Source organism: Lacerta agilis, chromosome 3 (genome assembly GCF_009819535.1).
Source record: "Lacerta agilis isolate rLacAgi1 chromosome 3, rLacAgi1.pri, whole genome shotgun sequence".
NCBI lineage: Eukaryota > Metazoa > Chordata > Lepidosauria > Squamata > Lacertidae > Lacerta > Lacerta agilis.
Genome location: NC_046314.1, coordinates 77,363,381 through 77,377,423, shown reverse-complemented (window position 1 = coordinate 77,377,423; position 14,043 = coordinate 77,363,381). Strand labels below are relative to the sequence as shown.

Sequence of the window (14,043 nt, the reverse complement as noted above, 5' to 3'; positions counted from 1 at the left end):
AACAGAAGGTGTCTTTCAACTCATCAAAAAAGGCTTTATCTTCAAAAGCTCTTTTTGTGTTTTGTACATTATTCACTTCCTTGACGTAAAACTTGATAGAAAAGGGCCACTGTGAGTTAGACACACCTTCAGTGCTTTTTTCCTGGAGGGACACAGGGGTATGCATACCCCTAAACATTTTGTGAATCTTTGTACTTTTTGTCCATTTACTGTGTTTATTTTTCCCAATTTGAACTATAAAATGATGATTTTCTAGAGTTGAAATGAGAGTACCCCTAAACATTTTTTGAGGGGGAAAAGCACTGCATACCTTTATCTGCTTTTGCTTGCGGTAAACCTCTAAACTCCAAGGACTCCAGAGCTCATCCTGCCTATGCCTTAAGACCTTCAGAGGAGGTTCTTTTCTGCATAACCATTCCTGGGGAAGTGTGTTCATATGTTGAGATGAGAAAGGGCCTCTCTCTGTAGTGATGCCCCATTGGTATAACACCCTCCCCAGAGAAAGCCATTTCCCTTCCCCAGGGAAATTGAGTTGCAGGCTGGACATGACCCCGCCCTGTGTGCATGGGTGTGGCTAGCCCCCGCGTAATAGGGAGTCCCTTCCTTGGTCGCCTGTTGAAGGGGCCTGATAGGAATTTTTTCCACTTGGCACATTGACACCAGCCATTTGGTTTTTCACCTACCTCATAGCAAATTGTCACAACTTTGTAAGGTTTGGCAGTTAGGCATTGGAGTATTTGGTTGGAGGGGAGGGGAGGTAGTGGCCATCACCTACCCCTCCTATTTCAAGGGTATTCCGTTAAAGGAATCTGGGGGGCATGGCCCCGTCTGAAGCCCAGACAGGGGCAAGGCCATGGCACGGCCCCTATTGGTGACCCTGGGGGGAGTTCCTAGTTGATGTGCACCAACAGGGCTCCCCCCTACTGGTGGTTAACCCTTCTGAGACTTCCTGCAGGCGGGCAGGAGTCAGGTATAGTCGGTTCGGTTCCAATGCCTAAGCCAATGCCACTCACATTCTGTAACCAATAAAGTTGTGGCCTTTTTTTTAGCCCATTAACCTAAAATACTGGTGCCAAGTGTCTTTATTCCAACAAAGGGGAAGCACACTTCATTCCAACAAAGGGGAAGCCACGTAAGCACACTTGTTACCCTTTCAGCATCGAGGGAAAGACTTACAACTGTTTGCTCAGGCATTTTCACATTTTTTTTTGTAAGAACTAATTTGTGATAGGTAGTATGCTTTGCTGTTTTAACTGTTTTCTTTGTTTGGGTTGTTTTTATGTAATTCTGTGCAGTTTGTATTTGTATCCCACTCTGGGATCTACTGCGATGAAGCGCGGTCTATAAACGCTTGTAATAACTAAATGAAGGATTCCCTAGAATCACAACATCCCATGAGATGACAGCCTGACCCAGTCCTGTGCGTGTAACAAAAGCCCAACAGCTGCTTTGACAATGGAAAGGCAACTCTGGAAGGGATGTGTGATTTGGAGCAGAGTAGACATCGAGGGAAGGGGATTTTGATCAACCCTTCCACTGCCTGTTGCTTCTCCACTCTCTTCCTCCACATGTACAGAATATCTCTACTCCATATTTCTTCTTCCCAAAGCAGCAGTCTTAGGCATGGTGATGAGCAATAGGCCAGGGCATATTTGCCTAACTTCTTTAACCAGCCTTGTAACTCTTGGCATGAATCATTCTGTAATGCTGAAACCACATAGATCTATAGGACTCAATTGTAAGACACTTAGGAAAAGTGGTATTTGAGAGAAATGGGACAATTTTTCTCCCTCTTGGAAAGAGTTGTTCATTTTCTATGTACTGAAAAACAAGGTCAATATTTTGGTAACACTTTTAATTGCTTTTGTAAAAGAAATGGACTAAACATAGCTCACAAGTGTTGTCTCGAATTATGTTTCCAATAGCAGCAGGAGAAACATAATTAAGATGTATGACTTTTGTAAATGGTTGGGAAGTATGAATGGGTTAAATAGCAGACTAATTAATGTGGGGTGTTTTGTGGGGGAGGGTTAAGGCATTTTATTACTGTATGTATATTCATTTAAATCAGCTTTCCTGTCAAGACATGTGAAATTACTCTGTAGGCAGATTTTGTGATTCAGTTTTGATTAATGTAACACTGGAAACATCCATAGGATGAAACTGTGTGTGTCTGTGTGTTTTCTTGCGGACTAGAAAATGGGGTCTCAGCATATATATAAACTTGTATTTTGGCAGCCTTTTTAAAGGACACTGGCATTTCAGCACCTAATTGGCTTCATTATTTTTTTGAGGTTGTGTCCCAGATTTAAATGCTGTAATATGAAAGGGTACCTCTGTGCTGGACTTGAATATCCCTACTCTAATTACCCAGCAGTTGCTGCCTTGTATTTTAAACATTTTTTTCACTCAGATGCGAAGTTTCTCAGTGGCTGTAGTAATACTAATCATGGATTATAACCTTGTTTTTACAGGTGACCTGCAACTGTTTCAGCATTAGCAATGGAGAGATGCAGAATGTTGGTGTTGGCCTTTATCCCAGGTACTGTGGGCATTCCTCAACTCATAAGCAAAACCTCCAGGATTCTAGTTCTATTGCACAGAGATGCACTCAGTCCCAGGCTTCGGGGGGGGGGGGGGAGAAACAGGTACTGTAATGAATCAAGAAATTTTAGAAATGAAAACAATTCATGGGAAAATTCCACAGCTGCAATTCCTTCCCCCCTGCCTTGGTTAATTGAGCCACGTGGCACTGGATCCTGTTGAATCCCCAGCATTCAGAGTTGGGAAGGGAGCATCAGAAGGTTATATCCAATGTTAATAATACTCAGAGTAGACCTATTGGAATTAGTAGACAGAACTAACCCAAGTCCATTAATTTCTGTGGGTCTACTCTGTGTAAAACTTGGTTGAACACAACCCATAACATTGTATATTTGAAGAAGGCTCTTTCTACCACTAGAGGGGACTCAAATTAATGAGCACGCAGCTTGAAAGCAAACACCTCTTTGGCAATGGGTAATGGTTGGAAAGGGCATAAATTCCATCATTGACCATTGACCACAAGTGATGGTGATGATTTTAATTCTTTGCCTGCCCTTTACCTTATTGTCCCAGAACAGGTTATAGCCATCTAAAACAGTTCAAAACAACTTACAATCTCAAAAATAGGGTGAGTCCTACAATATACATCTCAAGTGTCAAAAGCCAGAGGAAAGGTGGTGACGTCACCAAACTTTGTTAAGCATCTGTCTTGGAATTAAAACTTGCCTAGCTTTTAGTATTTGGCTGCATTTTAAATAGATTCCATGTCTCCCAGCACAGCGTGTAAACCAAGTACCCCACTTCCTTTTTGGTGTCTTTAGCACTGCAGCAGCAGCAGCCCAGGCACAAGAGAACCTGGGAAATGTAACTTTCCAATGTGCCTGAGTTCTTGATGTGGGTGTCAGGTGCCATGGAAACTACATTTGCCTTCCTTTGCACTGGGCCTAAAATACTGCAGACACAACATTCAAGACACCAGGGAGGGAATGAGGAGTGGAGGCTTCTCTATTCATATTTGCACCTGGATACCTTTTCCTTTAAACCGATGTTGTTTTCCTCCCTTAGCATGTCTTTGCTGAACAACAGTTGTGATCCCAACTGCGTGATAGTCTTTGAGGGTCCCCGGCTCCACCTCCGCTCCATCCGGGACATTGAGATGGGTGAAGAGGTAATTAGCTTGTTCTCTCTTCCATCACAGACACCTGCAGGGGTTGCATCTCCTTAAATAACTTCCAGACTGCAGGGCCACCAGCTTTAACACTTTGATGATATATTGATGCTTCTTCCTATCACATAGCTATCAGGAAGAAGATGATAAAGGGAATCTTCTCTTCACACTGTCTGGGTCTCATAATCATTACCTCTCATAAATCACTGGCAGTCTTGATGAATTCTTCTCCCTCCATTCCTCCTCTAGGCACTTCATTTTGTTTGTATTTGAGTGCCTTTACCCTGATAAAAAACACTTACAATACTTCTGGGTGGAATGCTGCATTCACTAAATCATTGCAACAATAAGCATTTGTCAGATTGAAACCATGCTGAAGCAGTAAACCTTTCATTGGCAAGAAAAGTAACAAGGCAGGGGTCGTTTCCTTGTTGGTTTTATTAAAAATGACTTGGAGAAATGCCCTTCCCAAATGATTTGTGTTCCTTATCAGAGAAATGTTTCACACCATTTTCTTTTTCAAATACGGGCATATCCAATGCATGCCCTCAGAAGATTGCTACTTGCAAAATATAATATGGTCGAAAAAAAATAAAAAAAATAATGTCCAGTAGCACCTTAGAGACCAACTAAGTTTGTCCTGGGTATAAGCTTTCGTGTGCATGCACACTTCTTCAGATATCTGAACCAACACGGCTACTTACCTGAATATAATATGGTGTTGAGTTCACAGACTTCATCTCCTGGGCCTGCTATCTAATGCTGGATCTCAGCAAAGTTTATATGGAGTTTATATGGAGCTCCTTATATCTGAGTCACAATTTTAATTGTTTATTCCAACGAAAGTCCAACTCCACTGTTCGTTGTTGTTGTTGTTGTTGTTCCAACATTGCAATGGGGACTTGTGTTGTGCATTAAAACATCTCACTCAGTAGTAGTGATATAAGAATAAATAGCATTGGTGTTAAGGTTGCAGTAAAAATACTCAAACATACGAGGTTTGAGCCAGACTAAATTAGCTGCACATAGCTCCCACTAAAATCAGTGAGACACTACTTAGTCAGGATTAATCTTTCACATTAATTCCAATGGGGCCCAAATTAAACTAGCACAGATTGAACATAGGATTTTTAAGCATAGGATAGGACTGTTGTTGTTCAGTCGTTCAGTCGTGTCCGACTCTTCGTGACTGCCTCCCACAGTTTGGCCAAACTCAGGCTAGTCGCTTCGAGAACACTGTCCAACCATCTCATCCTCTGTCGTCTCCTTCTCCTTGTGCCCTCCATCTTTCCCAACATCAGAGTCTTTTCTAGGGAGTCTTCTCTTCTCATGAGGTGGCCAAAGTACTGGAGCCTCAACTTCAGGATCTGTCCTTCCAGTGAGCACTCAGGGCTGATTTCTTTAAGGATTGATAAGTTTGATCTTTTTGCAGTCCATGGGACTCTCAAGAGTCTCCTCCAGCACCATAATTCAAAAGCATCAATTCTTTGGCGATCAGTCTTCTTTATGGTCCAGCTCTCAGGATAGGACTATTACTCTTTAAAATTTTGAAAAGTCACAGCTAGGTTCAGTAGGGCCTTAGGTATGGATTGGTAAGAGAGAGTCCTTTCAAAATGGAGGCAGCTAAATGGCCTGTATTCTGAAGGACAATCACACATTACATATAGTCCAAAGTCACATGCAGATTGTCCATGAAACCAAACTTCTCAATGACACTCTGCCTTTCTGTCCTTATCTACAAACTTGCTAAGAGTCTCTAAATCCAGTCTTTGGAAGATGCCATCGACTTTAATGACTAGGCAAAATTACCCAAATCTCTGTGGTCAAGGTCACAACCAAATTGACCTTTTTCTGAGTTATTTTCTCCTGTGGTTGCATCCAATCCTTCATCCACTTACCTGAGAATAAGTCCCATTGAACTCTTGAGTAGACATGCCTACAATCACACAGTTAGTTAAAGGGAATCTCCTGGAAGTCACAGCAGTACAGTACTGTGAAAGGCAGAATCAGCAAGGATAAGAAGATAAGCTTAATATTCTAGTTCTGGACCCCTTTCTGGCCCATATATAACTGGGTTTAATATAAGGAAGACTGAAACCACTATAGAACAGATGCAGTTATTTGACAGTCTGTCTGCTTCTAATTACAAGGCTACTTGAGTCTCAAATCTGATCCTAGTCAATCAGAAGCAATTATAACACCTCAACCTTGTTAGAGTGGGAGCTCCAGTTTTCATTTTTCTGCTATGTCAGGCTCCAAATGTTTTAACTCTTTCTGTGTTTGGAAAGAGAGAGAGAAAAAAGGAACAAAAATATAAAGTTGGGAACAAAAAGCAGAAAGCCCTAATGGCCTGCCTGCAAATCATTGTGACTCATTCATGAATAAATTCAACTTCTTGCTACATTTAAAAGAAATCAAATATTTAGTTGGCTCCTGTTCTAAAGACTCCGTAACTCCAAGTTAAGCAATCTCAATGTTTCACTTACATTTGAATTGCCATTCAGCCTTGGCTCTGCTCGAACCAATTCTGCTGCTCTCTTGGGGTGGCTATCTAATTCTATGCACTCTATAAATCTTCATGTTCAGCATATAGTATTCATATAATAACTAGAGCACCAGGCGCAGGTATTTCAAACCTATCTGCACTGAATTAAAGCCTATTAGCCAATGCTTGTCACATTTCATATCTTTAAATGAATACTCTTCTTCAGTTATCAGAACAGACAGTCTTGCAGAGTAAGTTCACCATCCAACCACCTTTGATTAACCCTCCACTAACGAGAAAAAATGCTGGGTTTTTTTTTTAATAAAACCTGCAGCTGGGACTGGGAGAACAGTATTTTCTATGAGTAGATATTCCCTTTTTGGTAACACAGTGAATAATACTTTACAAATTAATAATGTATTAAGGAATCCCAATATGTTTTATGGATGGATTATGGATGATACAGCTTCCAGAGCACATTAATGTCCACACCATCAAAAATATAATTGGATACCTCTTATGCTTTTGATCGCTACCAAAAAATAACTCATACAGGTTAGAATCCCACCAAAATAAGCTTTGAGTAAGAATAAAAATGATGAATGAAGCACAGTGTGCCCCCTTCAAAGCAGTTAAGGAGTTGTTAAGCACCCTTGAATCTATGGCTGCAGAATCTATGGCTGCTATTCAGAAGACTTCTTTCTTTTCTTCTTCTTTGGTGATCACTCGTAGCTGAGTAAGAGTCACTTACAGACTCACTGTTAAGACCATTCTCTTGGAAGACAAATGGTCTTAACAGTGAGTCTGTAAGTGATTGTGGAGTACAATTCTGGATCCACATGTCCTTCCATAGTGACGACATAGGTTTCTGGGCAGGAGTTGATCATGATGAAGGTTTGCCAAACGTGCCTTCCTCTTAGCTCATATCTCCTTTTTGCCCTGAGTTTCTGCTTCTTCAGAGTCCACCACACCTTTGGTAAAGGCTGTTCTCCAGTTGGAGTGCTCGCAGGACAGTGTTTCCCAGTTATCAGTGCTTATAGTACATTTTTTAGATTTGCCTTGAGAGCGTCTTTAAACCTCTTTTGTTGGTCACTGGTATTTCGCTTTCCATTCTTAAGTTGGGAATAGAGTAGTTGCTTTGGAAGATGATAATCAGGCACCCGAACAACATGACCAGTCCAACAAAGTTGATGTTGTCAGAATCATTGCTTTGACACTGGTGATTGTTGTTTCTTCCAGTATACTGGCATTAGTTCGCCTATCTTCCCAAGTGATGTGTAAAAATTTTCAGAGACAGCGTTGATGGAATCTTTCAAGGAGTTGGAGATGGCGTTTATAAGTGGTCCATGTTTCACAAGTGTACAGTAAAGTTGGTAGTACAATAGCTTTGTAAACGAGAATTTTGTGAATGTAATGATAAACTAGGTTATCATGTGAATAAGTGCCTGGCTCATACCCTCCCCCTTTTAGAAGTTTTTGCTTCTCTTGTTAATTAACTGTTTTGCAATACAGTGGACCCTCTGGATATGAATGTAATTCTTTCCAGGAGTCCGTACATACCCCAAAAAACCCACAAGTAGAGGCTGCGCTTCTGCGCATGCGGCAAAACCTGGAAGAATACACTTCTGGGTTTGCTGCATTCGCAACCCGAAAGTTACATTACCCGAAGGTAACGTAACCCGAGGGTCCACTGTATATCCAAACTCAGACAATCTGTGGTTAGTCTTAGCTATGGTTTATTAAAACAAACCAACATCAGGACTTAGTCTACCAATTTTAAGGTTCAGACATAACACTAAACTGGGGTTTATTTGAAAGCAGAAGTAAAAGCTTTGTACCTCCTCCATGTGCCAGAGCCAGAGTAAGAGCCAAATGGAGCCCATCCATGATATTTGCACCAAGCATTTCTTCTATGGGCAGGGTGAGGAACAGTGGGATTCCTCCCATTTTCTTCTCACAACTGAACCTGAGTGGTAGGTTAGGTTGTCATTCATGGATGTGTCTGTTGTCATTCATAGATGATTGCATGATACTTTAAACTTAGGATCCCTCCTATTTTTAGCAGCGGATAATATGCAGTCTTTTGTCAAATTACCGCAGAATTTCCCCTGCTTTGTTGTCTGTAGCTCACCATCAGCTATATTGAAACAATGATGCCTACTTCTGATCGTCAGCAGCACCTGAAGCGCCAATATTGTTTTGAATGTGACTGCCTTATGTGCCATTCACAAAGCAAGGTGAGTTGTCTGAGCCCACCTCTGGGCAGCGCAATAGATACACATTTTCCTTCCTTTCTGATGGTGCCCTCGGGGTCTAACTGCAAATGGCCCTTGTCCTTGTATCTGCTTTTATTCTGAAAAAAATACCCATGTGAATGAAAGAATAGCAATAAATAAGTATCAGTTCAAAGGATGACACTATGGGTAGACTCTTCTTCTGACTTTTAGGGGCTGATGTTTCTTATCGCCCTTAGGAAATAAAGAAATTTTATTTCATCCAACATATAAAAAAAAATTAATTTATGCTAATCCAAAGTTAGAACTGAAATTATTATTTAAGGATGAAGAAGGCAGAATTATAGGAGTACAAATAATATATGAAAGAGAGAAAATAATTGTAATAGGAATCTTCGCCCCAAATTGAAAGAAAGGTAGAATTTTACAAATTACTGGAGGAAAGATTATTGGATTGTAGTAATGAAAATATAGCACTACTAGGCGATTTCAATAGAGTAACCTCATTAGAACTAGATAGAACAGCGAGAGAGAAAGAATAAAAAAGGGAAGACTACCACAGACCTCCTTTCAACTGGTGGAGAATCTGAATTTAAACGATGTTTGGACACTTAAACACCCGAACAAGAAGTAATTCATGCACTTCTCAGAGGCAAAACAATCAGCAGGGAGAACAGATAGAATATGGCTGTCAAATAATTTAATATTGGAAAAAAAAAAACACAAATATACAACCAAGATTAATTTTGGACCATAATCCAGTTACTCTAGAATTAAGAAACAGCAGGAGAACGAGATGGAGATGGAGAATGAAGGAAAATATCTTGAATGATGAAAAAATATTTTAAAAAGCACAAGAGACTTTAAAAGAATTTTTTGAAATAAACACAAACCAGGAAACGGACTTCAGGGTGATTATACGAGGCTTCTGTACTCAACAAAATGCCTTCCAGAAGCAAATTGGAGAGAGTAAAATGGAGCAAATTAGAAAAGAGATAAGTATAAATGAGAAAGAACTAGCCAAAAACCCAAAGAATGAGACTGCAAAGCAAAGCAGTTGTAAATAGAAAGAAGACAGACAAAGCCGCAATGAGGTGGTGGGAAGTCACTTGTGGAGAAATACGGATATTATCTGGTCTATATATGTGCACAGTATATGTAAAAAAAAAGAAAAGAAAGGACTGAATATGTATATGAATAACCAATGAAAAATCTAATAAAAAGCATTTTACAAAAAGAAAAAAAAAGAAACGAAATACACATATTTGGAACCCCAGCCCTTGGGGAGTTACTCACATTACATCCATTAAGGCTTGTCACAAGGTATATTTTCCACTAATGAAAAGTAAACAGTGCTCTGATTCTTCCTATAGACTGTTCTGCATAGGCTTACGGTTCCACTTTTGTTGCTTTTCTTCTCTCTCTCTTTTTACAGAAGAAAATTTAATTTGTCTAGCGATAAATTCCCTTGCAAGCTATCTTGCAGGCTTTGGTAATGCTGCTTTATCAAGAGAAAATTAAGGGCCACATGCCCAGTACTGTCATTAGTGGAGCTCCTCAGACAAGTTCTAATCTGAAATTCTTCTGTTTTTCATTTGGTAACTATTTTTTTAAATTTTTAAAGTCATTCCTAGACTGCTTTTCATTCTAAGGCAAAATCTCAAGGCTGTATACAACTGTAAAAAAAAAAAAAACCCACAACCCAACAGCCATACACTTCTTGGTAGAATAGCACAGTAAAACAGCATATTGAAACACCGGCAGCATAATCCAGAGGCAATAAAAATACATCTCGGTGGTCAAGAAATGTCTGTGCATCCACCACTGGCAAAACCATGGCACTGTTGGTGTCTACCATATAGCAGAGGGGAAAACATTCCATAATGTTGGCACCACCACTGATGAGGCCTGTGGCTGCATTGTTGCAAGACAAAGTGGCAGCTTGCGGCACAATTAATAGGGCATCCTCAAAAGGTCTTAGTGACCTAGCAGGTCTATATGGGAGAAGATGTTCCTTCTGATAACCTGACTTCAAGTTGTTTGGGGCTTTGTATATTAATAACAAGACCTTAAATGTCACTTGGTAGCAAACTGGCAGCCAGTGTAGACCTGTCAGTACAAGTGTTATGTACATATAGCCACGCTCTTCACTCGGCATCCTGGCCACTGCATTCTGCACCCGCTGCAAGCTTTTAAACTAGCTTCAAGGGCAGCCCTACCCAGAGCACATTACAGTAATCCATCCTTAAAGGAAACCCCTATTAATTATCTCAGTGAATTTATTCCTATAACATGAATTTACTCAACCAAAGAATATTGACAGCATACAGGAATTCCTGGTAAAACACTATAACCTATATTTTTTTTCCCCTAGGCAGAATCCCTTATAGTTGTTGTTTTTTTCCTGGCTTTTCAAATCTATGGTCAGACCTAACTCCCTTGTGTTCATCTCTGTTTTTCCCTCTGTGTGCAACTACTGAGCTGTATTGATACAATTACAGTGATTTCTTTTTTATAAACTGTTACTCCATAGGTCATGGATTTCATAAAGCTGTCAGTTATTCTCTCAGTATGCAATATGTTGGGCCTGAACTCTCTTCTTTACAGTGATAATCAGATTTATTTTCGTCCTTCACTGGCTCCTGGCCAGTCCTTGTACTGAATAATTTTATGAGTGAGTGTACACTTGTGGCTATTGAAAAATCAGTTTGTAACCAATTTCCTATCACAGCTGTTTTCTGATAATTATCAGAAGATGCTTTTTTATTTGTTTCACATGTAATTACTATCCAAGGCATATTTTGTAGGAGTTTTGTGCAAGCAATCTATGTTAAAGTACAATATTGTTTGATTAAGTATTTTTAAGGTATAATTATTTGCGCAAAGTGATTAACCTGAGAGCACCATAGCTTATTTAGCTATAGCTGTGTTAGCAGCACAATCTGAGGCATGCTCACTTAGCAAGTCCCACTAGGGTTGCATTCAGACAGTGCTTTATTCAATTTTCATGATGGTTACTTCTCTGATAATATCCAAGTTTTATGTGATCTTTCACATGACATAAATGCCGCGTCTGAAAATCTAGCAGAATCTAATGAAAGTTTAGAGTTTCATGTGGATTTTTAAATCCCATTAGCAGATATAGGGAGAAGATGCAAGACAACTAGCCACTAGAAAGGAGGTGATGACACAGCAGTGCTTACCCTTTGTCCCATCCCTGGTGTCACTGGAGCTTACTAAGATTGGGGGAGGGGGGGCTCAGTCAGTGTAATGCAAACGTCCCAGCAGGAACATCAGATTAGCTGTGGCAGTACATTTGCGTCATGGCAACATAGAATCTTAGAGTTAGAAGGGACCCAAGGGTCATCTGATCCAGTCCCCTGCAATACAGGAATCTCAGCTAAAGCATCCATGACAGATGACCATCCAGCCTCTGTGTAAAAGCCTCCAAGAATGCAACGTAACTGCTGTCTTGTCCCTTTGCCTCTCAATAAGTCACGGCATTGCCAGCGATGGGAGATCAGGTAAGCACTCCTGCCCTATTGACTGCTCCCACAACTAGTCCAACTAAGAAACAGCCCAGATGGGCTGCAGCTGACGAGAAGCTGCAAGTTTCTAGTCTCTTCACTTCACAAGGAGTCGTGGAAAGGGCAGGATGCAGAGCGAGGGAGGATAAGGAACTGGTGGGGAATTGTATGCTGCATTGTCTGCTTTCCCCCACGATGAGCAGGGCTTCCTTGGTCTGATGGGAAGACAGGAAAGGTGTGCAGCCTGTGCTTCTGAAGGAAGGAAGCAGCAGCTGAGTGTGGGACCTGTGGTAGTTGATGTATGTGAAAATGGGAGGGAACAGAGTTATGAATTAAGATATATGAAGCTAGCATGGACAGGAGAAAGGATGATCTGATTATCCTTACAATTACCGCTAAAAGGAAGTGGTGTGATCCAATAAGCATTGCACAGTTCTCATTGTTGTATAGGGATGTTTGAAAACATGGAGAATGGTGCAGATTCTAGGGAATGTACTTCAGTCTGTGCCACTTGCCCCAAATTGTTGCTTGGGGCATGGTGTTCATAGAATTGTAGAATTGGAAGAGATCCTGAGAATCATCTAGTCCAACTCCCTGCATGCAGCAGAGTGGAATATCCACTCAGGTGGATAGCTCAGTTGGTTAGAGCGTGGTGCTGATAATGCCAAGGTTGCAGGTTTGATCCCTGTATGGGACAGCTATGCTGTTGTGCTGCTGCTGCTGCTGCTGCTGCTTTATGTATTTATTTATACCCCACCCTTTCCCCTGACGGAACAGAAGGTGGCTGTTGTCATCTATATCCAAAGGACCCCATGAGTCACTTACTTTCAGGGGCGGCAGTTGTCACATAGTTACACCAAACACAATGGCCTATTCTGGTCACAGGAACCTATGCCAATGGGGTGAGGTGAGAACAGACCTTTTTTCTGAAACAGTTTCCCCTCCCCCTTAAATTTTCATAGATTTGCTTAGCATTTTAAGAATATCTCCTACCAAAAAGTATTGCTGCTGAATTTCTGTATCAGTTATCCTTTTATGATAAAATTAAAGTAAAACCAACACCGTTGCAATGATACACATAAAATTAAAATGCTAGATTTTACCAGCCCAGAAATTTCAGGTTAAATCTAATATTTTTAAAATATTTTTTGTAATTATTACTTTGTCCATCCAGCAGCGTGGCCCCTAAAATCTCATACGTTAAATAGTAGATTGTCATATTTTGCCTTCGTAGCACTGCAACTGAAGAGAAATTCTACAGGAGGTTTATTTTTCCCTAGAACTCTCGCTACTAACGTACCTTACAAATAGCATTAGGAAAAAATTACAAATGCTAAGCTGGCGAAGGAATACTTTGTTTTGTCTTCAGGTAAGTATTAAATGCCTACATTCTACAAGCATTACCTCCACAGAGAAAATTATGGTATCGTCTTTCATAGAATGTATAAGTCATCAGCATCAATTTAGAAATCTACCCCTTGAATATCTGCTATTCCTATTTGAGATAATGAGCCACTATATCAACAAATTCATATGTGTTTAAAAAAAAGACCTGTCACATTTTGTAATGTCTGGCAGTCTAGTTCACGAGTGCAAAATTAATAAAGCACAGTAGTTTCCTGTGAGCGCTGCAAAATTTTGCACATGGTCTTCTTTGAGAGCCTTTATTAGTGGGAAATGTATAGATTACAGCTTTAGTGTCATCCACTTCAGCCATATCTTTAAGGTTATTACGTCTGTATTCAAAACTGAAAAACTAACAGAAGCACTGTACTTGCTAGCAATCAGCTTTTGCTCCTGTAGTATCCTTGGTTTGTGGTATTGTTTGGTACATACATTGCTACAACTAATATTTTATGATGTAGAAAAAAATGCATGTTCATAAGCTGAAACCCTAGCATTGATCTACCTTGAATTAATGCATTAATTTGCAATGTTAAGATTACATTATATGAGTGGCAAATATTTTAAACAGGGACTTCTCAGAAGCTGGTCAAGGCACTGAAGATTTAGAACAGGGGTTCCCAACCCATTTTGGGCCATAACCCACCTAAGCATCTCTAAAATCCTGATGCCCCCACTCCC

General features: G+C 40.3%; 1 protein-coding gene across 5 annotated transcripts in view; it reads left to right on the top strand.

The window, feature by feature from the left end:
• SMYD3 (SET and MYND domain containing 3) overlaps window positions 1–14,043 on the top strand; it is a 337,315-nt gene that overhangs the window by 274,215 nt on the left and 49,057 nt on the right. For all 5 annotated transcript variants that reach the window (XM_033144391.1, XM_033144390.1, XM_033144392.1 and 2 more), the window contains exons 6-8: window positions 2,475–2,542; window positions 3,610–3,712; window positions 8,324–8,434. In XM_033144391.1, coding sequence (XP_033000282.1) covers window positions 2,475–2,542; window positions 3,610–3,712; window positions 8,324–8,434 — 282 coding nt within the window. The remainder of the gene's footprint in view (window positions 1–2,474; window positions 2,543–3,609; window positions 3,713–8,323; window positions 8,435–14,043) is intronic.